Raw genomic sequence first — 24,502 nt, 5'->3', positions numbered from 1 at the left:
CAGTGAGGATGAGTGCTATAAAAGAGTGGGTTAGCTGGTTGAGAATGGAGCTGGAGTTTGTTGGTGGTGCTATGAAGAAGGAACCAGTGCTGTGAGGAGATGCCCATGAGAAATCACCAAGAGGGTATGGGACTTTGACAACAAGATGACAACAGTCTTCATCCCCCACAAACCCACACAGTAAAGCTCTGCAGACAGCAGCCATGTGGAGGGATCAGTTTTTATTTCAAAAGACAGTAACACAATTTTTCAATTTAGTATCAAAACACTGGATATGTTTTTTTGTCTCCAGATTGGCCCCAAAAACTGCTACAACCAGGCAGCATGCTCCAACCACAAGTTACTGCGAGCATGGCAGTGCCACACTCACACCTCACAACACAACACATCAGCAATGCACACAGAGATGGCTTGGAATCAATTAAGACAATAAGAGCAGTCCTGGGCAGGAGGGAAGGCTTGGCTCCCTCCCTCCAGGTAGGCAAAAACACTTCTCCAAGGACACAAGGCTGCTGTACTTAAGTTGTTAAGTGTAACCCAGTGATGAGCAGTGAAGCTTGGTGCATCAGCACTTAGTGAAGGCAAAGTCAGCTCCAGGGTAGCAATGGGTTACAGGGACAGTGGCTTCTCTAAGCCCTTCAGGTGTGGAGGGGAAGGGACACAATCCCTGTGAAGGTTCAATTGTTCAGATGACTGGCTTGGCTTAAGAAAAAAAAAAAAAAACAACCCCCAAAAGAGGACACCTTTCACCCAAGTTGCTCCTTTCCAACATAGAGCTACCTTAAAGCTGAAAACTGAACTGTGCTTTTGGCAAACAGCTCCTGGAAAAGGAAGTTCTCTCAACAGGCTGTCACCCTAGCCCGGCTACTCTGACTCACAGCCAGAACCATCATATCTGTTTCCTGCCCTGCCAAAGCAGGGTGGCCCAGAGCCAATTCACAGAAGATTAATACCAAATTCTAAAGCCAAGAGCTCTGAAGTGTAGCTCACCAGCCTCACACGTTATTTGGAATGTTTGTAATGGTCGCTACAAAAAAAGGTAGTTACAAAATGTGTACATCTCAAACATGCTCTCCAAACATTATTGCATTGTTTACTTCCCTTAATGATGCTGTTTGAAGCTCTGCCCAACCTGGTGGCCTTTAACCCTGGAACTAAGGAGATTTGTGTTTGGTCAGGTTGGCAACAGAAAGTAAACTCTGGTGCCAGGGTTAGAGGGCAGCAGCAGCTGGGCTGGCACCGCATGGCACAGGCAGTGGCAGGGATCCTTTACATCTCATTCAGGTCTAGCAGGGTCTGGTCCAGCATTCTTTGCGTGCAGAGATGCTCCTCTTTGGTGGATTTCAGTTTATCTGCCAAGAACAAGAGTCCAGATTTACAAACCAGACAAGGAAGGGAGAGTCCTTTGCCAAAGAAAGCTCGTGCCAGCCCCTTCCCCACGCAGCTGCAGCGATCCTGGGGCTGGAGTGCCTGGCTGGGTGCAGCTGGAAGCTTTTGAGGTTACCTGGCTCAGTGTAGCCCTCGCCTCTCACACTGCTGGTGCTCCCACAATGGCCACGGTGCACCTGTAGCCAGAGCTCTGGGCAGTGTTTCACATGCAGGCGTCTCTGAGTGCAGCCAGCTCCTCCCAGGGCTTCCACACCTCCACAGCTGACACACACACAGTGGCCCAGCAAGGCACCCAAGAGCAAAAATACCCCTGGAACTCCAGCTGGTTGTGCCCCCCTTCCCCTCAGCACAGGGCAGCAGCAGGGAGCAGACCACCAGCCCCAAGGCAGAGTGAGCAGTGAGGGAGCTGCACCCTGCCCAACACTGCAGGCAGCTGTGCAGTCGATTCTCACATGTTCCTTAAGCCAGGAGGAGAGCAGATCAGCAGCTAGTGCTCTAAGTAGGCTTTATTCCAAAGGTGAGCCCACCCATATCACTGGAGACATCCACACGCTGGGACACTGGGCAGACAGGCTGTGGAAAAATGTCCTTTAGGTACAGGCAGATTGCCAAAGCCACTCCCAACCTCCCCAGGGCCAGAAACTGCACAGAGAGAGAACAGCCCTCCTCGAGCATGAGCAACAGCAGCAGCATTTCAATACTCCCTGCAGGCACCCAGGACACAGCTTCAGGCTGTGCATTTTGGCTGTCAAGACGTCTGTGAGCTTTCCCAGCCCATTCCAGCTGCACTGGGGTCAGGCCTGGGAAATTACTGCTGCCCCCAAAACTTCTCAGGATCCCCTAAATAGGAACATACTACAGGTGTGCAGTGTCTCACAGACCACAAGGTCAAGTCCTTTATTGGTAGAAGCCATCATTCCATGCACCAGGAAATCCCACAGTCATTCAGCTAACAGTAAATTAGGTTGTAGCACTTGACAGGCAGCTTCAAGCAGACATAAGTCTAACTTCAGCCCACCCCTCATTTGGGGGTGCAGCAATTCTGGTTCCATGGAGGAGCCAGGCAGGACCCCCTGGACAAGCAAACAAGACTGGCTAAAACACAGCCAAGTCTGGGGGTGACTTCACCAAGAATAGAAGTTACCTTTATATATTAAAAAAAGCTTAAATAAATTACAGGATAAATCCAAATGCCTCATTAAAAAGCAGCAATTGCATAAAACTGGCAAGCCTGCCAGTGTTAATGATCAGATTTCAGTGTGGTCCACAGCAGTGGTGGTGGCAATGAGCTGTTAATGGGATTAGTGGGCCCCTTCTCAGTCACACAGATCATGCAGCATTAACTTCAGCTCGTTAGAGAGCAGGCGGTTTTTCTCAAGCTGGCTGTACAGGCGCTCTGCAGCAGCGACAGGATGAGGGAAACAAGAGGAAGAGAGAAAAAGAGAGAAAGGGAGGGTTAGTAGAGCACCAGGAGGAGCACATCAAACAAGCTGTCTCCACAGTGTGTGCTTCTGAGGACAGCCAGCTATTCCCAAAGGTTTGCCTTTCTCTAACTTGGGCTTCAGCTCAGGAAGATCAGAGGAAGCCAAATGTGGGCAGAAGGGAACGTGCTGCCCAAGATGTGCAAAGGCAAAGAAAGGAAGAAGAGACACCAGAAGAGGAGCCTGCAGGCAGGGCCCCAGCAAGGACAGAGATGTGGGATGTGCTTGAAGCCTGTGGAGCACACTGCAGAAATTACTCCTGCCTCAGCTGTACCAGAACCAGCTTCCAGAGGGAGCCACACCTCACTGCAGTGGGAATGACAGGGTGTGAACAGCAGGACAGGCACACCAGAAGAACTGAGAGTGAAAACATCCCTGGCCTGGAGGACCCTCCTCTGAGAACATGCCTGGTGCCACACTAAGAACCCAGCTAGGACTGGAGGCAGCAACTGTGCAGGTACAGGACAGAGGGACTTTGGAGCACAGAGCCCTGTTTTACATCTGCCCCAGAACAGCTCCATGAGCAGGGCACAAGCTGCCACTGCCTTTGCAGCTGTGGCCTCTGCAGTCCCTGTCCTCAGAGCCCCACAGAGGTTCCAGCAGCCACACTCACGCTCATCATCATGCTTGGTCCCTTGCCACATCTGTCACTTCCCAGGGCTGGGTGGCAATGTCCTGCCACAACCAGCCGCTACAGAGAACACATTCAGCATCCCTCCTGCTCATTTGCACAGCAGAGTCCTCCCAGCCTGACAGCTCCAATTCCTGCACTTTGGGGAATTCCAGGCAGGAAAAAAAAAAAAAAAAAAAACCTTAAACATCATCTTCCAGCCTGGCAGAAGTGACCAGCACCACCTGCAGTGACACCAGTGGGATGCCTCTGCTGGAGAGTGAGCCCAGAGCACAGCCTTGGCCTTGGCCTTCCCCTCTAATCGTTGTACTGTGAGGTCCTGAAACTCTCAGGCACCTGTGGATGCCAAGGGACAGACAGAGAGACACAAACACTGTTTCTCACAGTGGCTTGTGAGAATTTTTAGGGAGTTTATAAGGATGTGATAACTTGTTAAGTATAAACAATCTGCAGGTGGTGTTTTTCTACTTCATCTTTCTGTTCTTCTCAAAGACAGTGTGTGAGGAAGATGTTTCTGTTAGTTGGCCAATCAAACAGAATCTGTCCTATCTCTCTATTTAAACCACGTGGTTCTCTTGAATAAAACCTTCTTTGCTCTTTCTACAATCCTGCCTCCTGCCTGTTCCTGTGTCATTCTCAGTGCAAGACTGGCAGGCACCCCCTGAAGGGGACCTACACCATTCCTCATTGCTTTCAATCTCAGAATATTTTACTCTTGAACAAGACCTAGCTGGGTAAAATTGCAGAAAGTGGAATGGTTTACATGGAGCAGCCAAAGCACATCACCCTCCCCAGAGTCTCAGCTCAGCCCCACCTGCACACAGAGGGAAAAGCTCAACTTCAGCTTCACTCTCAGCTCTCAGAACCTCTAACTGCACCTCACTCTGCAGGAGAGGGCAGTAATACTGATTGATTGTCCCTTCTTTAAAGCCACCACGGGAAGCACAGGCAGAGAAGCCAATGATTTCTGACCTACCACAATGGGGAAGCTGAGGGAAGTTGTGGGTACATCCTGGCCCATGCCTTGCACAACAGCTGCTGTGGGGGACTCTGGCTCCATGGTGCTCTGAGCAGCCCCAATGTCTGTCCCCAGATCTGAGAGATCCAGGCTGGTCCTGGGTCTCTCCATTGGCAGAGGATGAGAGTGAACTGTGCTCAGCAGAACTTGGTGCAACAGCTCCCAGCTTCCAAGCAAACATTCCTGCTTGTGTGCAGGGAGCTGATGATTCACCCACACAAGGCAGCAGACTGGAGTGTTTAGCATGACCGAACTTCCCACACTTCAGGAACAGCTTCTGCACAGGGAACACCTGCCCAGGTCTGCAGCAGCCACACCATGTTTGGGCTGCTCCTTTCCCTGCCCACCCCCAGGGCAGCCCCAGGACGTGGGGAGCCCCAGGAGCTGCCCCTCCTGGTCAGTTAACCTGAGTTTGCAGCACTCCCACAGCACAGCACAGCTGCCAGGAACCAGCCTGCACAGGCCCAGCAATCCAGTCCGACCAGATGCCTCCAAAACCTCCCAGGGTAACCATTGCATCACCCACCCACATCCCCATCCACCACCCAGAGTCTGGGATTCCTTCTGGGTGAGTGGGGAAAGTGCCACAGCCCAGGCTTAGATAACATTCCTGGGAACAGCAGCGAGCAGAGCAGAGGCAGCAGCTCCCCACAGCAACAATCAGGGTGCAACCAGAGCTCCCTGCGAGGTGTGAGCTGCCACCTCCCAGCACTGACAACCACACAAGGGCTGAGGTTGGAAGGGACCTCTGTGGGCCTGGTCCAACCTCCCTGCTCAAGCAGGGTCACCCCAGAGCACTTGGCACAGGATTGTGTCCAATTATTCTGGAATATCTCAAGTGAGGGAGACTTCACACGGTATCTGGGCAATCTGCTCAGGGCTCAGTTACCAACACAGGGAATAAACTGTTCCTCATGTTCAGGTGGGACTTCTGGGCATCAGTTTCCATGTGCTGCCTGTCCTACTGCTGGGCACCACTGAGCAGAACCTGGTCCCTCCTCTGACACCCTCCCTTTGATACTGACAGACAATGATGGTGTCCCTGTTGTCTTAAGAGCCCACAGGGGAACACTGGACTGGAAACCTTCACATTTACAGAAGCCCTGCCCTCCCACAGGATCCAGATCCTCATCTCAGCTGCAGTGGGGTTACTGAAGAGCTCTGGGCTCCTGCTTTGTGCTCATGGGGCACAGTCCAACATCCCCCACTTTGAGATCCCTTGAATGCTCCCTCCCTTCCCCACCTGCCACCAATGCAGAGTGGGGCAGGCTGGGGCAGGTGAGTGCCTGGATTATCCTGAGTGCCAGTGCTGGCACGTGGAGAGCAGAAGGGCACAAACCTGAGGAAGCCACGGGAAGTGTGCCATGTCACCAGAACTCTGCTCACGGAGGGCTCTTCGGGCACTGGGGCAGATGAACAGATCCAGAAAGGAAAAAGTATTTGACCAACCACCATGAGGCAGCACACACTGTTTTGTGAGCAGTGTTTATCATACCACATCAACCAGCAACAGCTCCAGCAGTGACACACAGCAGGCACTCACAGCCCAGTGCCAGTGCTCTGTGGGAAGCTCCATGCCACACTTCTAGAAGGATCCTGCAGCCCCCAGCCCCTGTGTGGGGAGGGAAGGGCTCTGCAAAAGATTCCCTGGCTCAGATGCTCACAGCCCTGCTGCAGTGCCTTCTCATTCCTGAAGCAAGAGGCCACACATCCTTCCCCTTGGCACAGGCAGCACCTCACACCCAGCTGTGCCCCAGTGAGACCAGCCAGAGCTCACACAGTATTTATTGGCTTCCAAACCCTGGCTAACGACTATCAGGTGTGTGACCTCCCACTGCAAGCCAGTGCTTGGCAACCAGTGCTGGTGAGCACTCCAAAGCAGGCAGGAATGAGGAGTGTCTTCAGTCAGGCACAGCTCCAGGGCCTCCTGCTGCAACCCCCAGCCCCCAGTTTGACCCCACAGGCCCTGTCTGCAAAGCTGCCATCACATCTGGGAGCCAGGGACACACCTCAAAGAAAAATCCAGCGTGCAAGTGAGGTCTGTGCTCCACTGAGAGTGACTCCAGTTTGAAGGCAATGCTGAGACAGTTACTCTAAAGCAGCAAGTGGTCACTAGAAACCCGTTTCTCCAAAGCAACAGCCATTTATACAGGAACTGTTTTCCTTAAAAAAGGTGACATCATGCTCGAGCAAGAGGCAAGAGAAATACAAAAAGAGCTTTTTATGGCTCCACACAAGATATGCAGATGAGAACAACATCCTCCCCGCTGCCCCAGCACAGAAAGGGCAGCCCCTCAGAGCAGGCTGTGTCTGGCACATCAGGTCACACAGAGGGAGCTTTGTTTGGGAGCAAGTGCAGCAGAACTGGGGGGCTGCTGCCTCTGTGTCTGTACAGCACCCATTCCCAGGGATGCCCTGTGCACAGTAACTGGAATTCAGAGTGAGATGAAGAGAGCGTGAATGCCGGGTGCAGATGCAGAACAAGCCACCAAGCAGAGAGGCAAATCCAAAGTGGAGTTTGGAACCACAAGAACTTATCTGTGTGAGACAGAAGGAGACACTAATTTTAAGGAAAGCCTCGGTGTTTGTGCACAGCAAACTCTGCTTAGGGAACATTGGGACACTCGTGTTAAGGCTCTTCTCTGTGGGGTGAGGACCTGGCCTCTCCTGGGTTAGTGCAAGGACCACACGGAGCAGTTGTTAGCAGCACCCACTGCAGATCTGAACAAAGCTAAGGAGCAAAGTTGCAGAAACACACAAGTTCAGCTACTTCCACAGATCAGTTCATGATCTGGCCCATCTCAAGCCTATTGTGGCAATTCCTAAGGAATCCACCTGAGCACTATCCACAGCCTCTTCCAGAAGGAATCCTGAGACCATGGCCCAGTGGCTCCAGCAGATGACAAAGCCACATCTCCTGAGAAAGCCCTTCCCAGTGGGAATGGGAATTGGACTCAAATTTAAGTCAGAACCCTTTCAGGCCAGCACAGCACTTGGTTACACATGCAGACCACCAGGACCTAGAGTTAGAGGATGGCATGCTGGGGCTCCTTGGGCAGATCTGTAGAAGTAACCTGGACAATTCTCCAACTACAGAAACCACAGCAAACCAAGCAAGCACTGGCAGTCCAGGCTGCTGAAGCGAGAGCCAGCTCATATTTACATGGAAGTCATGTCATTCAGGGCGTGGTCCAGTTCCTCACTAATTGCTTTGTACTTCAGTTTCTGGGCATAGAGCTCATCTAGAAGAGGTTTAGGAGGAGAACAAAAGGAAAACAATGAGGGAAGGCAAAGAGTTCTTCCAACACTCCGGGGTGGGAAAGGCACACTGGTGTACACGGACTGAAGAAAATGAAGTTAGATGCGGAGCCATCACGGCTCTGTGCTCATCCCCAACAATGAACAGGAGGGTTCCAGCAGCCTGAGGACCCAAGTGACCCACAAGTGCCTTCCAGGATTACAATCCAGCTCCAAGGGCAGCAGAGCCAAGTACTCAACCACATCAGCTTGTAAAAACAAGCTGTCCAGCTAGGTCAGCAGGAACCAGTGTCAGGAGGAGCAGCAGGGAAAGGCAACTCCATCCACTTAGGGAGAAGCTTGTTACACCTAAGGAGAGCACTGATAATTGAGGTGCTTTGTTCTCACCTGTGTCTCAATGCAAAGACTGGCTTGGGAGCAGTCAGTCATGTCATGGAGCTGGGCATCAGAGGAAACTCCAGTGCTGCAGGATGCAGCGAGGTGGGGGAGCAGACTGGCCACACCAGTGCTCTCCATCAGATAATGCAGCAGACAGGCAGCTCTCTGCCTGCAGGGAGGGGTGGGCCTGGGACTGTGCTGACACATCCCTGAGCCCTGCAGAGCTGGCACAGGCAGCTCCAGCTCTGGCAGCTGGGCTGCAGTACAGCTGGGCATGCTGTTAAGAGCCTCACAGAGCCTGGGGAACTTTGTCATTTGTCATGAACTAGGTCACCTCAGCAGCAAGGCTGTAGACCAGAGCCAACTCTCAATCAACAGGTTTCAAGGGGAGCATGCAGGGATTTGGAGGACTTTTTGCAGTTCCAAATAAAAGCTTGTCCTGCACCATGAGGTGGCTCAGATTGCTGCTTGGCTGCAGTTCTGGAACAGTTCAGCTGACACCATTGCTATTTCTAGATAATAAACCTCCAGGGTGACTCCAGACAGCAGGATAATGCTTTGTATCTCCAAGAGCTGGTACTAAAAGACCACAAAGGCACACCTGTGGTCAGGGTAGGAGACCTGTAAGGGTTTTGGTTTACCAGCACCACCACTCCAGCCACAGCAATCCACAAAAGAATCTGGCCACACTCCCAGATTTAAGGGAGGCAGCTGAAACCTTCTCCTCCTGTGGCTTGGGGCAAGGTTCTGCAGTGGCTGGGCTCAGGAGTGTTCCTGAAGGATTGTGTGAAGGAATGGGAGGAGGAAAGGAACCCACCCTTGGCACAGGCTGATTACCCCGTGGGCTGAACTGCTGGGGATTTAACCTTGGCTCAGGACTCACACTGGGCAGTCTGAGGCTTCATGGGGGCTGCTTCAGACTCACTGACTCCTGCAAGACCCCATCTGCAGCAGCCAGCACGTGCATGATGCTCTGCACACAAGTATGTTATTGTGACAATTCTCACAAGTGTTTCTTTCCTGTGCCACTCCTACAAGAATTGGATTAAGCTGGGGCACAGGGATCTGGTTACAATCCTGAGGACATCACTACCCACATACAGAAGCTATCTAGACAAGGCCAGGTGTCTGGATCAAGAGCTTGAGAGCTGCTGCAGCACAGGGGAACTGTTTTCAGAGCAGGGCTCCTGCCAAGCCTCACCTTGGAGGCCAAGTGGGATAATGCTCCAAGCAACGAGGAGCACAGCAGCTACCTGAGACACAGCCCTCCTCAGCTTCTCACTCAACACCCATTGCTTGGTTTCCTATCCCCAGAATGTACCTTCCAGATCATCAATGGTCTTCTCCAGCTTGGCTACAGAGCGTTCAGCAAACTCAGCACGGGTCTCTGCCTGCCAGACAGAAATAAACCAGTGAGTGCAACAGCAAAGGGACCAGTCCAAGGACATGGACTTTGCATCTCTTCCCAGTCAAGCTCACCCTGCTGGGCCATCCTGACAGGGTCACTCACCTCTTTGAGTTTATCAGTCAGAATCTTGATCTCTTCTTCATATTTATCCTCTTTTTGAGAGTACTGTGGAAAAGGAGTCAGCAGTCAGCAGCCCCAGATACCTCCCTCTCCAGAGAGCCCACAACTACAGAGGGCAGCATCAACTCCTCACTGCAGCACACATGACAACAGAAACCTTCCACCTGGGAGTTGTTCACATCCTCACCCAAGCCCAACAGGACTGGGGCAGGTGGCAAGTCTCACACCATGCATGGAACACAAACTTGGATGCAGAAAAATTCTCATCTTAACATTTTAGCAGCTTAAACATCCTGGCTGATTGAGTCTGCCACAAGGCAGGGAAGGGCAGCCAGGCTTCCCCCACCCCAGTTTCCAAGCCCTCCAATGAAATAAATACCTCAGCCCTCCCAGCAGAGCAAGCACAGTGCTCCTGGCTTGCTAAAGACTGCAGTTGAATCATTTCCAGTGGGTGCTCTGTGTTTACCCTCCTAGCACAACAGCAATGTTTCTGGCCCTGGGACAGGCAGCCCTACCTTCTCAGCCTGAGCCTCAAGAGACTTGAGATTGTTGGTGACATTCTTCAGCTCCTCCTCCAGCTCGGAACATTTACTGTGGGGTTTTGTAAGGAAAGGGGAGAAAAAAAAGGAAAAGAAGAAGTGGGAGGGAAAGACAGGAGACAAGAAGTGAATCCACGTGCAGGGAAGATCAGGAAGTTCTTTAGGAGACTGAGATCAGACTGGACAGGACCCTGCTTTGAGGCAGTTCCCTTTTTGCCTCTGAGCTCATGTTTGGAATATTCTGCCAGCACATGCACGGGGCACAGAGCTGAGCAGCGAGATGTGGACACAGGTTTCTGCCAGACTTGGAGTCTCCAAGGAGAAGCTTCACTTTTAGTGTGCTGTATGGAGGGAAGCTGTTCTGATGGACAGAAGGACAGCCACCACCACTGAAAAAGGGACATTTATGGGCAGAGAAGACAGAATGTTCCAGGAGAGAGCGAGAGAGAGACGCAGTTAAGCTGAGGGGAGGAGCACAGTGAGGAGACCACATGAGTTTTTGGTTTAATGGTTCAAGAAGGGAAAGGTTAGTACCTTTTCTTCGGCAACAGACAGACACTTCAAGTTCTGGTCCATCACTCTGATCTGCTCCCGCAGCTCCCGGCAATGACTGTTAGTGACGGTCACACAGGGGCACAAGCCAGGTGGGGGCAAGGTCAAAAGGAGCACCAGAACCACACCACCACAGAGCCAAAAAGGGTGGGGAAGGGAAACACAAAAAAGTCATGGTCACAACATGCACATCTGGGCGGGAAGCACGGTGCTGCTGCTGCTGCTGCATCCACACCAACTGTGTTAGACAAGGCCCAGAGCACAGAAAGGCCCTGACCAGCTCCTCAAGGATCAGCTAAAGCACCTGAACACATGAAAGGAGCCCAAACACCAGGATTTGTGTCTCTGCTTTGAGCAGAGGAAGCCCAGATTTCTGCTCAGCAGTGCAGAAGCTGTAGTGGTGTGGTGGTATTACTGCAAATCCTTGGAGAGGCCCAGAGAGCAGCCTCAGCCCCAGCTCTGCCCTTGGCTGCCAAATATGGCCCAGGAGGCCTCTGCCACTTCAGCACAAGCACTGTGAACCATCTTGTGACTGCACACACAAAGCAGTGCTGTGACTGCTGAGCACAGGAAGGCTCTGCAGCCTCCATAACTAGGGAGTGACTCCATGCAAAGGCCCAGAGTGTCTCCACCCAAGGCAAATCACATCACAAACTCCGTGTCCTAGGTGGAACTAATCCTGTTTCTTGGAGGGAAGTGCTTTCACTGCTTTCCTTTGCAGCCCTACACCCACCCTGTGCTTCAGGCCTTGTGTAACAAGGTTAGCAATGCAGTGTTAGTGCCCATGCAGAGGCAGACCAGGCAGGTACATGCAAGCAGACTACTCACGACTCTGCGAGCTCAGCTCTCTCCTCAGTGCGCTCCAGATCCCCCTCAATGATCACCAGCTTCCGAGCAACCTGGAAAGGACAACCAGAGTCAAGAGCAAGGAGGAGTTTTGTGCTTGCAGGCTCTGCAGAGTGAAGGGAGGAATGCCTGCAGGAGCCACTGCAGCTGTGGGAAGCTTTTGGCCAGGCAGAGAATTGATGAGGCTCTGCTGAGAGCCAGATTTGGTGTCAGCAGGAGGAGGGTTCAAGTCTCCTGGCCCAGGTCAGTTGTACAGAGCACCCAAGGGTCTCACCTCCTCATACTTCCTGTCTGCCTCCTCTGCAATGTGCTTGGCTTCCTTGAGCTGGATCTCCTGCAGTTCCATCTTCTCCTCATCCTTCAGAGCTCTGTTTTCAATGACTTTCATGCCTCTGCCCAAAAGCAAGCACAAGGAGGGGAGATGTGTGAAACAATCTTGGACAAGGCAGCAGTGCAAGGAGTTGCAGAGCATTAACAGCAGTCCCTGGAAGCACAGTGCTTCTCAATAAACCACGATTCCTCTGAATGCAGAGGCCTCTGGGCTGATGTGAATACAGCCACCTCAATGGCTTGGAATTAACTGTTCTGTGGAACATTCCCCCAGCAGATCACTGGGTTCCCAGGCCAAGGGGAGTGCAGTGCTGCTGAGAACAAGCCCAGCTTTCTTAGGGACTCCCAGCCAAGTCAAGCACTTCCCCATCTGGAATGAAGGAAGAGCCAAGTCTCTCTGTGGCAGGCCAGCAGCTGGGGCAGGCTGCTCACGGTGTGTGCAGGAGGAAGCACATCAGACAGCTGGAAGTGGGCCACTCCCCTCTGAATCACAGGTCAGGGCACATCTGCCAGTTAGGCAGGATGCTGGCAGAGAGGCTGCCCCACCCACAGCCACCTTTACAAGGCAGTGGTGTCCCTGAACCCATGTATTTCTCCTCTTTTGGAGGAGGGGATGCATGGTGGCACTTCCTCACTCCCCAGCCTCAGGTTCCAGGACAATCAAGGCCATCAGCAGCCTCAGGTTCATCAACACTGGTTTAGCTGCTCTGCCTAAGCAGGCACTGACTCCCTCAAGCCTTGGTGTGGGATCTCTTCCCCCAAAAAGTTGATGGCACCAAAAGTTGGGAAGCCCAAAAAGTTGATGGCACCAGACCCTCAGTGTCTGACACAGTGCAAGCAGGAGTCCTTGCTCACCTTTCACTCTCATCTGCTGCCTTCTCTGCCTCTTCCAGCTTCTGCAGAGCTGTGGCAAGGCGCTCCTGAGCTCGGTCCAACTCCTCCTCCACCAGCTGGATCCGGCGATTCAAAGATGCCACCTCAGCCTCAGCCTGCAGGGAGCAGAGGGGGGCACTGAGCCCGGGCAGGTTTGGCAGCTGACATCTGCCACGGGGGCAGCAGCAGCACTCAGGAACCCAAAGCAAACCCAGGGTGCTTCAGCCACTCTCCCAGAGGTGAGCAGCACACCCAGCTCTGCAGGCTGCCAGCCTGCCCTGCTCTGAGTTCAGGCCATAAACACCAAGGAGATGATGATTTCCACCAAGTGCTGCCTCTGCAGCTGCCAGGATCCTGCCAGGCCATTCATTCATCACCATGTTTATCCACCACACCAGAGCGTGCTGACAGCTGCCACTTAGCAGAGAGTCAGCTTACTGCTGTGATCTGGACATGGGCATTGCCTGGGGCAAACCCTCTGAGCAGCAAGGTGAGAAGGATTAACATGTCCAGGGATGTGCCAAGCTGTCCAGGGATGTGCCAAGCTGTGCTGGGTGCTGCTGCCAAGCTGGGCTGCTCACAGGGTGCTGCCCAGCCCCAGGGCTTGTTGCTGCAGAGCCCACAGCCCCACAGAGAGCCTGCAGTGCTTGAGGATCCCTTCCTCCCAGCAAATCCAGGCAAGGAGCAAAAGCCTTGAGACAGGTTGAGGAGGCTGTTCCCCAGCAAGAGCTGCCCTGGATCACTCACACACCTTGGGAGCTGCTGAAACTGCTGAGAGCATGCAGACATTTGCCAGAAATGTGGCTGGGGCTTTAAGGAACTGGCACAGATCAGGGGCCATCCCATTCCCCAAGCACTGCAATCCATGTCCTAGCCAGCCTCCACAGAGGCCACAAGGTACAAGGCAGCCCCCACAGTGCTGTGCTGTGGTGGGGAGCACAGACCATGCTCAGAGAGCTCAGTTCATCACTCGTGTGGTAACACAGCACTGCCATCACCCTGTAAGGCAATGGAGCACTGCCATCACCCTGTGGCTCGCTCCAGCGTTGAGTCAGAACACAGCCAGGGCAGATACAGAGCACAGGAACTGCCCTTCAGTGCTGCTGAAAACAAAGCACCTCAAGGCCAAGGATGAAAATCCCTTCCGTGGCACTCCTCCTCTGGATCAGACCCAGACTAAACAGTCAACTGGAGACTCACTGCAATCTTTTTGGGACCCTGGGGGCACGGCCTGATTGCCTGTGAGGCCCCTGCTTGCAGCCACATCCACTCCAGCCAAAGCCCAGAGGAGCCCAGATGCTTTAGGAACTCTGACATCCCCCTGGAAATCCAGAATCCTGCTCCCCAACAGGATTACAAAGGCAGGCAGGCAGGAGAGCAGCCATTCCAGGGCAGCTCTGTGATGTGCAGAAACCCCAGCACAGGCACACGGCAGACAAACAGAAATACCCCAGCTGCACATAACAAAGCACCCTCCCAGCCCCACCGTGCCGAGGAGGAGGAGCAGAGTGATGAAAGGCACCAGTGTTACACTGGGGTCCCACACTGCTTGCACCCAGCTCCCAGAGGGGCTCCCCGAGCTCTTCCCCCACCGAGGCTCCCCTGGCAGGTTCCAAGGCCAGGCTGGGAGGGCACAGAGGAGCTCCCACGCAGGTACACCCAGCTCTGGATCAGCCCACACCCCTGTGGTGCCCAGAGCCAGCACCCACCCTGCTGAAAGGGGAAGTGATCTGCTCGAAGAGGAGCACAGCAATACCTTAAACAGAACCAGGAAGGAGATTGCCTGACTGAATCTTGGCCCTATTAAAGGGGCTACCAGCTGCTGAGGACCTCCTCCTTCCTTCTCCACTTCTCGACCCTTTGAACTGCACCACTCAGCCCTGACTTCCTGCAGGCAGTGTTCAAAAACCACCCAAAAACCACCCTGCATTTTGAGGAAGTGCCTTTCCCCTGCTGCAGCAGCTCCTGCTCTGGAGATACAGATGAAACTGTCAGGCTTCCCCAGAGCACAGGGCGACACTTCCAGGTGGCCCTTTCAGAGCCCCCTGGTACAAGTGGCACATTTCTGTTATTCCATGCTTCTTTCACAAAGGCAGCCCTGAGCAAGGAGCACCTGGAGCTCAGCAAATCAAAGGAGAAGCTCATCCAAGCCTTCAGAATTCACCAGTGCTGTCCCAAGAGAGTCAAGAGGACTCCCCAGGACCCGTGGCCAGGCAAGTCCTGGGCACCATACTGGGAGCACTGGTTCTCTCCCCCGAAGGAGGCTCAGGGAGCTGGGAAAAATACGCCTGTGCCTGTGACAATGCTGCTAGTGCAAGGAGAATTCCTTATGTGGCTGCAAAGAAAGAGCCAGCTGAGGCCTGGGAGTGGCAGCAGCTTCTGCCATGGATCCGGACAGCAGAGCCTGACCCATCCCTGGCAGTGCCACAGCTCTGTCACAGACACAACTCCAGCACTCGGGGGGGACACTCAGCTTCACATCAAACGCAGCAAAATCACTGCAAACCCAACGAGAGTCATGCTTAGATTCCAGCAAGGACCTGCCCTGTGTCACCTCATTCCTGTCCCCAAAAACGCCACCAGCTTTGCCTGGGTCCCAGCCCAAGGAAGGCGGCCACTCAAGGTCCTGCCCGTGCCACTTCATTCCTGTCCCCAAAACGCCACCAGCCTTGCCTGTGTCCCAGGCCCAAGGGAGGCGGCCACTCGAGGTCCTGCCCGTGGTCACCTCGGCCCTGTCCCCCAAACGCCACCAGCTTTGCCCGTGTCCCAGCCCCAGGGAAGGCGATCACCCCGAGGTCCCGCCCGTGTCACCTGGGGGTCCTGCCCGTGCCACCTCGCCCCTGTCCCGGCCTTTCCGGCGGCGAGCACAGCGCTGCCAGCACAGATCCTGCTGTCGCCGCTCCCTCCTCCCTTGGAGGCGCTCCCACGCTGCTCTCCCCCGCCGGTACCGGTGCGAGGGAGCCCCGCTGACCGGGCCGGCCGGGATGCGGGGCTCGGCAGGGAGCCGAGGGAACCCGCTCCTTCCTTCCATCTTACCCGCGCAGCTCCGGGCTCGGGGCCGCACAAGATGGCCGGGGCCTCCCCCTCCTCCCCCCGGCCGGCTCCTCCGCCGCTGCCGTCCGTCCCGGGACACCGGGAACAGCGAAACAACGCCAGGCCCCCCTCCCCGGTCCCGGTGTCCGCTCAGCGCCGCGGGCGGGTCCCAGGGGGAGCCACGGATGCAGAGCGAGAGCGCCGCTCCCGGCGGACCCTTCGGGCCGGACCGGCATCCCCGCGGCTCGGAGCGACCCCCGGCCCCGGGCGCGCCGCCCGCCCGGCTCTGCCCCCGCGCGGCGGCGGCGCCGGCGGTACCTGCTCGCGGTTGCGGCGCTCGGCTTCCACCTCCCGCTGCAGCCGCTCCGCCCGCTCCTCCGCATCGTCCGCCTGCTGCTGCAGCACCTGGATCTTGCGCTTGACCGCCTCGATAGTGGTGGCCCCGGCCATGCTCGGTGCCTCCGCTCCAGCCCCGCCACCCCCAGACACCGGGACCGCGCCCGGAACGGCCGGACGGAAGTGACGTCACTTCCGCCCCGCCCCGCGGGCGCGTTACCGGGGAGATGAGGAGCGGCCGCCGCGCCCGGGGCGGGGCCGGGGCACCGGGACCGGCACCGGACCGGGGGTGCTCAGTGGCACCGGCGGGAATGGGGGCACCGGGCGGGAATGGGGCACCATCACCGGGCGGGGGACACACACCGGCACCGGCGGGAACGGGGCACCATCACCGCGTGGAGGCACCGGGACCGGCACCGGGCGGGGACACTCATCGGCACCGGGCGGGGGACACTCATCGGCACCGGGCGGGAACGGGGCCACCGGGTGGGGGATACACATCGGCACCGGCGGCACCGAGCCAGGAAGGAACACAGGATGTGCCCCACGGGCACCTGGGTCCAGCGGGACCCGCCCGATATGGACGTGAGGGCACCGGGAGTGGCCTCGTGTGTCACAGGGAGCAGGCACGGCCTCACCGGGCCCGGAGGATCCACACGGGCCCTGCCCCACGGAACCCCCTCACACCCGCCCCGGTCGGACTGCCCTCAGCCCCGGGGCTGGTTCGGGCACGGCCCCGCCGCGGGCAGCTCCGGGAGCCCCCGGAGCCCACAGCCCTGCAGCACGTTTCGCTCCTTCCTCCCTGCCGGGGCAGGGCTGCGGCCGCCAGGCTCCCGCTCCGCTTGCACGTGTGAGATCCCGAGCTGAGCACCCTGCCGTGTCAGGAGGATAACGCTGCCAAGATCAGAGCTGGGAGCAGTGTTCCTCCGTGGCGTGAGGGTCATGGAGCCCCCCAAGAGCTCAATAAACGCATCACCGAGCCCTGTTATTGCTCTCATTCCCCCCTCTCGTTCCCCTGTTTGTCAATGCTTCGAGTGTGTGGATAGAAGGGAAAGGCTCCGGGCTGCTGCCTGAAACCCTCGGCAGCCAGGCAGGAGCATTTGCCTGGCATGGCACAGTATGGCATGGCATGTTGCCAGGGGTGAGCTGGGAATCCAAAGGTTCTGTTGAGCTGGAAGCACCCGGGAGGCAGCTCTGCCCTTTCACTGCTCCCGGAGGCAAAATCTCTCCACTTCCCAGAGCCAGGAGGAAAGTGGGGGACCCCCATGGGCCATCCTGGGGGCAGCAGCCAGGAAAAGGGGCTCCGGGTGAACAGAGAGGATCCAAGTGGGGATGTGGTGACAGCAGGGAAAATGCCAACAAGGACAAAGGGGGGCAAGAAGGGTGCGAGGGTGGGAAGAGCTCTGCAGTGCTGCTCTCGACACAAGCTAGTCCCAGTGCAGGGCTGCCCACAGGGACCCGCAGCAAAGCTCCAGGGCTCCGGAGCTCCCAGCGAGAGCAGCCCGGGCGCCGTGCCGGGATCAGGCATTTCCCCACGAGCACGGACGGCTCCTGCCTTCTCTGCGCCAGAGCCGGGCTGCGAGGCTCTGACACCGGAGCCTGAGGCATCCCGGCTTCTCAAGGACTGCCAGGTCCTGACAGGTGACGAGCGGTGCCTCATGCCTGTCTCGATGCCACCGCCGGCTGAAACCCTGCACCGCTCGCACCATTGTTTTCCTGGAAACAGCGGACAACAATAGCCGGGCTGTGCAATGCTCACGCTGCCCATGAGCCCCCGCCTGCAGGGGGATGAGGGCTCTCCCCTCCTCCTTCTCCTTCCCGGAGCTCGGCTCCACCGCCCCCAGCCGTGACTCAGAGTTTCCCGGGGACACGCGGACCCCGCATCCCGCACCCACTGCCCAGCTCTGCCCTCCGCAGTTGTCCTTCACAGGGCCGTGCTCTGCTCGAAGGCACCTACACGGTTTTACCGGGAGCACGCTGAGCTGGACAGGGACCTTCCTGTGTCCCCAGGGCATAGGGAAGGGCTGCAGTCCCACCAGGAAGGGGGGCAAGGCAGCACTCAGCTTCCCCCTGCACCCCATACATACGTCTGCCGCCTTCTTCTCTGCCAGCTCCAGCTTCTCCTGGGCGTCCTTCAGGGCCTCGGAGTATTTGTCCAGTTCATCCTCTGTCCCCTTTAGCTTCTTCTGCATGGCAGCTAGTTCATCCTCCAGCTGGAAGGACAGCGGTGTCACCACGGCTGGACACCACTCTGAACCCCTGCGCCCCGAGAGAGCCCTGCCTGCCCCATCCCAGGCTCAGCTCTGCCCCATGGCATCCCTCCTGCCCCTTCTTTTGGGCCAGCTCTGCCCCATTCCCACACCCCAGGGCTGTCCCACCCTCGGAGCGCCCTTGAGCTGGGGGATAGTGGCAGCTGTCACACTCTTACAACTAAATAAACTATTTAGTGCAGTAAAACACCCTCTCATACCCCAGGCAGAGCCTCTGTTGGGTCTGGGCTCAGCATAACCCAGCACAGGCACCCCCCACCACGCCTGGGCTGGGGGCTGTGGCTCTCTGCCCTACCTGCTTGCTCCTCTCCTCCGCCTGCTTCTGCTCAGCCTCTGCCTGCTCTGCCCGGTCCAGGGCGTTCTCCTTGTCCAGCTTCAGCATCTGCATCTTCTTCTTGATGGCCTCCATCCTCGTTGGGCAGCAGTGGGCAGCGGGATGCAGACGGACAATGGGTGCCTAGGGCAGCTGTGGTGCCTGTGCCCCACCGCCCGTTTATCAGCTCTGCCCAGCACGGTGGCTTTGCCTTTCTTGGGCTGAGCCGCCTCCCCACCTTCCCAAAAAGTCTGTGCTGGGGACCCATTGTGTGTCCTGGGGGCCCCGGGTGGTCACAGCCTTATTTGGGCTCCCCAGGACAGCTGGGGCGTTATAAAAAGCAGCAGCAGGTCTGTGACAGGGGGTCTTACATTGTTCCAGGTGCCCCCTCCCCCTGTGACACGGGACACCCTGGCTGGTGCCCCAAGTGCTTCCTCAGGATGTTGGAACTGGGTCTGTGCAGCACTGGCACGAAGTCCTCACCCCCCATTTGCCTCCTCCTTAGGATGTTTTGGTGGCCCTGGGCTGACATTTACCCCTGCCTGGGGGCGGCATAGGAAAGGGCAAGATCATCCTGGCACTATTTTGGGAGCAGGGGCTTGGCTGAGGGCGTTTGGCTCTGCAAACAGGGAGCAGCAGGGGAAACTGCCCCCAGAGCTCAGGGGGAGCCTGCTGAGCCCCAAGCCCAGCTCCAGCTGTGTGGTGCTTGGTGCTAAGGGGGAGGATGCTGCTGGCAGCTGGAGGAGCAGATTCTCCAGGTGCAGGGAGGAATTCTCAGGGCAAGTGGTGGCTCTTCATCCACAGCTGAGGGATTTCCAGCCTCCCTGTGCCGGCCCAGAGGTCCCACTGGCCCCATAAATCAGGTTAGGATCTCCCATGGAAGAGACCTGCTGCTCCCACCCAGGGATAGATGTTGAGGGCTAAAGGGGTCAGCACCCAGGGACCCGGGGACAGAGAGCTGGTGGCAGCTCTGGGTACCCTGGGCAGGGCACTGGAGGGGACAATGCCTACCCAGGGCCCTGAGCAGTGGCTGCACCTCCATAAATAACACCCCCATGCCAGGGCAGTGGAGGCAGAGCTGGGCACGGGGCCACGGGCCTTTGTCTTGTCATCATCCCTGGCGTGAGCGGGGGGACAGGTGGCAAGCGCTGACCCCGCTGCCATCCCAAACCTCCGCCAACCCCCAGGACGGCTCTGGGCTCCCCCTCTCGATCCCATGGAGATGGGCAGACAGGTTTTATTGTGGCAGTGGGGACTAGCAGAGGGTGCAGGACAGGGTGCAGAGGGTCCCCCTGCCTGAGACACGGCACAGGCAGCGTCTGGCCAAGTCGGTGCTGGGCTTCCCTGGCGCTGTAAGAATATGTTTGATATTTAGTTGGTTTTCCAATAAAACAACCTAATATCAAACATATCAGACAGAGACAGGGGCAGACGGAGGTGGGAGGACCCGGAGCTCAGCGGCCTGTAAGAGAAAAAGAAGAATATGCTGAGAGCTGGGGGTGGGAGTGGTACCCAGGTACAACCCCAAAGGCACTGCAGAGGCAGCACCCAGCCTCACCTCAGTGCCTGGAGCCTGCTGGGCACCTGTGCTGGTACTGGGTCCCAGGATAACCCCAAAGGCACTGCAGAGGCAGCACCCAGCCTCACCTCAGTGCCTGGAGCCTGCTGGGCACCTGTGCTGGTACTGGGTCCCAGGATAACCCCAAAGGCACTGCAGAGGCAGCACCCAGCCTCACCTCAGTGCCTGGAGCCTGCTGGGCAGCTGTGCTGGTACTGGTACCCAGGTACAACCCCCGAGGCACTGCAGAGGCAGCACCCAGCCTCACCTCAGTGCCAGGAGCCTGCTGGGCACCTGTGCTGGTACTGGGTCCCAGGATAACCCCAAAGGCACTGCAGAGGCAGCACCCAGCCTCACCTCAGTGCCAGGAGCCTGCTGGGCAGCTGTGCTGGTACTGGGCCCCAGGATAACCCCAAAGGCACTGCAGAGGCAGCACCCAGCCTCACCTCAGTGCCTGGAGCCTGCTGGGCAGCTGGTACTGGGCTGCTCGGGATGCAGTGCTGGAGCAGGAGGTGTCCTGTGGCCGGTTTGAAGCTGGAGCAGGGCAGTGCAGGCTTGGTCTCCTGGCATGGCACGTCAGGGCACACCACGACATGCACTGGCATGGAGCAGCATGCCATGGCAGGCAGGGCTGAGGCCAAAGGGACCCCTCATCCATCACCCTCTTACCTGGGCCGGCTCGGGGGACTCTGCTGCGCTCTGGCTCGGGGGTCGCCTGGCCGCGTTTATAACCGCGCCCGGCTGCACCGAGCGGGGGGACGTGGCCAGCGACAGCGCTGGCCCCGCACACGTGGCCTCGTTCCCATTAATTACCACCCATTGACGTCCCCCTGCCCCCCGCACGGACCCCCGCGCCCTTGCTGCCGGTCGATGCGGTCGATGGCCCCGCGCCGCCTGCTCCTGCCCCTGGTGACACTCCCTGTCATTAGCAGGGCTGTCAATACCGGGGGCCAGCCCCGGCCTGTGGGCCCTGTGCCACCGAGGGGCTGCTGCACATGACCCTGCCCAAGGACGAGCCCCGTTGACGTGGGGGAGTTGTGCCTCACATCCCCTTGCTTTGGGGAGCTGCTGGACTCACAGGGGTGTCTCTTCCAAGGGGCTGCCTGTCACCCTGCTGCATCATCCATGCTGAGGATGTGGCTCCATCCATGCTGGGTGACTGAGGCAGGACCCCAATCCACACTGAGGCAGCTGCTGGCACCAGGATGATGGTGCCCAGTGACAAGGGCACCACATGGGATATCATGGAGTGCTACAAGCATGGCCTTCCCACACCACAGCACTGCTTTGCTGCAGTGGGACACATCAGCCTCGGGAATGGCACTGGGAGCTTTGAGGACCAATGGGACAGGACATGGGGCAGCCAGAATCCTGAGTGCCATGGGAAAGACAGGCACACAGCCCGGCCTTGGGGGTCAGGGGCTTCAGCCACGGTGAGGTGGCAGTGGGGACAGCAGGGACACACGTGGCAGCAGCAGTGCCAGAGCCGGGGGCGTGTGTGGCGCTGGGTGATGTGATGCAGCCCGACAGCCGAGCTAATGAAGGGCTGTGGGGAGGGGTGCTGGCCCAGCAGCCGCCAGCCCTGTCAATAAACAGAGCCAGAGCAGGCACTGATGGGCCCTGGGGCTGGGAGACACCAAGGTCAGGCACAGAAGGGACGGGAGGTGGGGGACAGGGCCCTCCCAGCTGGGGAGCACGCAGGGATCCTGGGGTGCCTGGATGGGACAGGGAGCACTGCACCCAGCCAAGCCAGGTTCCTTTCCCTGCTGCTGCAGGGCTGTGCCACACAGCCAGGAGCGCTGCACGGTGCAGCAGGACTGTGCTGGGACAGGGACCCGTGTGGAGCACCCAGCCTGGTGAGGCATGCTGGCCGTGCTGCCATCTCCTGGCACAGCCATGGGCGAGATGGAGTGTGTAGGATCCAGGGCAGCCAGGCTTGCAGGCGACATGTCTGGATCCCAGCCACAGGAATTGTGCTGGGCTGTGTCTTCCCCCCACTGCTGCCCTGGGCTGTCCCATGCCTCACATGCAGCAGACACAGCCTGTCTTGCTCAACATGTTTTATTCTCAGTCAGGAGCTGGGAGATGCCAGGCTCAGAGCCGCTCCACATAGAAGGCTTTTCCCTGCTGGCACAGCTCCTCCTGGTGCTGTAGGTGCTCATCCAGGACGAGCTGGCACAGGGCATCTCGGCGGATCTGCCAGGCACAGGGGCAGTGCTGAACCCCCAGTGGCTCATCAGTGCTGGAAGACATTTCCCAGGACAAGGGGGGCACCACCCCTGGCAGCAGAGGGCTGGGGGACCCCAGCTGTACCCAACAATGCCCAGCCTCACCACTGCCTGCTCCCTGTCTGCAAGGTGCAGCTCCAGCTCCACACACTTCTTCAGCCGTGACTCCTCGATCCACTGCAGCACCCCGAGGGACGATGCCCAGCACTGCGGGTTCTCCCTGGCCCCCTGCCCGCTATTGAGACACAGGGTGGGCAGGTCAGGGATGCAGACATGTTCCCCCCAGCCTGCCCTGTGCTAGGGCTCCTCATTGCCCACAGAATCCCAGCAGTACAGGGGATTCAGCCCCTGGGGCGCTCTGCCAGCTCTACCTCCTCAGGAACCCTGCTCCAGCATTCCCATTCGCCTGGACCTGCCAACAAAGAGCAACATTTGTGTGGCCGGGGGTTTAACCTGCACCAGGGCACGCTGCAGCCCACTATCTCCCAGGACAGCCTCCATTTTCCCATTTGCCCTGTCTGACCTCCTCCTGCCGCAGTGAGGAGCTCTGGCTGCTCGGTGCTGCCATGGCCGGCGCCACAGGGCCCCGGCAACGGCCGGGAGTTGATGGAACACCTGGGCAGTAACGGCGGCACCCTGGTTACTGTAACAGCCTCCCGGTTACTGTAATGGTGCCATGCTGGGTGCCATCGCTGCGTGCCAGTTACTGCCAGGGCATCTCAGTCACCACAGCCCCAATGGCAGCATCCTGCCTACCATTAATGGTGTCTTGGTTATTTCATAGCAGCTTCACAGAATGATGAGGTTGGAAGAGACCTCTAAAATCATCACCTTAACACCTCACCTAGACTATAGCACCAAGTGCCATGTCCAGTCTTTTTATAAACACATCCAGAGATGGTGATTCTACCACCTCCCTGGCAAGAGCATTCCAATACTTTATTATTCTTTTGGTGAAAAATTTCTTCCTAATATCCAACCTATACCTTCCCTGACGTAGCTTGTGTCCTCTGGTTCTGTCAGAGACCAACCCCCACCTGGCTACAACCTCCCTTCAGGAAGGTGTAGAGAGCAATAAGGTCACCTCCAAGCTTCCTCTTCTCCAGGCTAAACAACCCTAGTTCCTTCAAACATTCCTCACAGGGTTTGTGTTCCCAGCCCCTCACGCATCTCAACATCCTTCCTAAACTAAGGAGCCCAGAACTGGACACAGCACTCAAGGTGCAGCCTCACCAGCACCAAGCACAGGGGAAGAATGAGCACAGGGGAAGAATGACCTCCCTGCTCCTGCTGGCCACACCATTCCTAACGCAGGCCAGGATGCCAGGATTCAGCGAGGGGAGGGACCCAGCAGTCAGAGGCCAGTGGCACACATCCTACTTGAGCTAAACTGTCATTTTATTAAACAGTAATTAAAAAGTGCCGAGGTCTGCACCCTCCACTCTGTGCTGCCCACGCCACAGGGTCGGGTGAGCTGCTGCCAGCGCCGCCCTCAGCCTGGCAGGACGCAGACTCAACGTGGGGGCCACGAGCTGTCAGCCCCAGGAGCTCGGCAGACGCTGGCATGCGAGGCGCTGGTGAGAGTGGGAGCAAACACCCCCTTGGCAGAACAGATGGGACACTGAACACCGCTCCGTCCCCTCCAGACGTCCCCAAACGCCCTCTGGGTGCAGGAGAACGAGTAGAAACCTCAGCCCAAAGCGGTGGCGCAGCCGTGGTGCTAAGAACAGGCACCACGCTATTTCTACCCCATCCAGGAGCACGGGCAGGCTGGGCACAAAGGGCTGACAGCAGGAACGACGACGTCATGGGGAAAAGTGTTCACCCTTCAGAAAAAACAGACAAGTGGCTCCAGTGCCCGAGACCCTCACGGCCAGGACGGACAAACAGCTCCCGCCAGCTGCCGCAGGGAAGGACGGGCGCAGGGGAGCGCTGGCTGGG

The 24,502-nt window shown here is 57.3% G+C and overlaps 1 protein-coding gene across 12 annotated transcripts; it reads right to left on the bottom strand.

Annotated features, from left to right (window-relative positions):
- Positions 1 to 204: 204 nt before the first annotated feature.
- On the bottom strand, positions 205 to 18,953 carry TPM3 (tropomyosin 3). Of its 12 annotated transcripts, none has more exons than XM_058042700.1 (10): positions 16,175 to 16,378; positions 12,806 to 12,939; positions 11,895 to 12,012; positions 11,603 to 11,673; positions 10,199 to 10,274; positions 9,666 to 9,728; positions 9,477 to 9,546; positions 7,683 to 7,761; positions 5,859 to 5,922; positions 1,359 to 1,977 (listed from the first exon to the last, which is right to left on the bottom strand). In XM_058042700.1, the coding sequence occupies exons 1-10, from the start codon at positions 16,304 to 16,306 to the stop codon at positions 1,885 to 1,887; spliced, it is 900 nt and encodes a 299-aa protein (XP_057898683.1). In that variant the 5' UTR covers positions 16,307 to 16,378; the 3' UTR covers positions 1,359 to 1,884. The 12 variants fall into 12 exon arrangements, with proteins under 12 accessions (XP_057898685.1, XP_057898677.1, XP_057898681.1 ...); XM_058042695.1 differs by lacking the exons at positions 1,359 to 1,977; positions 5,859 to 5,922; positions 16,175 to 16,378 and adding exons at positions 6,650 to 7,057; positions 18,280 to 18,405; positions 18,758 to 18,953; XM_058042702.1 differs by lacking the exons at positions 1,359 to 1,977; positions 5,859 to 5,922; positions 7,683 to 7,761; positions 10,199 to 10,274; positions 16,175 to 16,378 and adding exons at positions 205 to 1,352; positions 10,757 to 10,832; positions 18,280 to 18,405; positions 18,758 to 18,953.
- Between the last annotated feature and the right edge of the window lie 5,549 nt (positions 18,954 to 24,502).

The sequence above is a fragment of the Melospiza georgiana genome, chromosome 33, assembly GCF_028018845.1.
Source record: "Melospiza georgiana isolate bMelGeo1 chromosome 33, bMelGeo1.pri, whole genome shotgun sequence".
NCBI lineage: Eukaryota > Metazoa > Chordata > Aves > Passeriformes > Passerellidae > Melospiza > Melospiza georgiana.
Note: the sequence above shows the minus strand (reverse complement) of the source record. Positions and strands in the feature narration are given on the sequence as shown.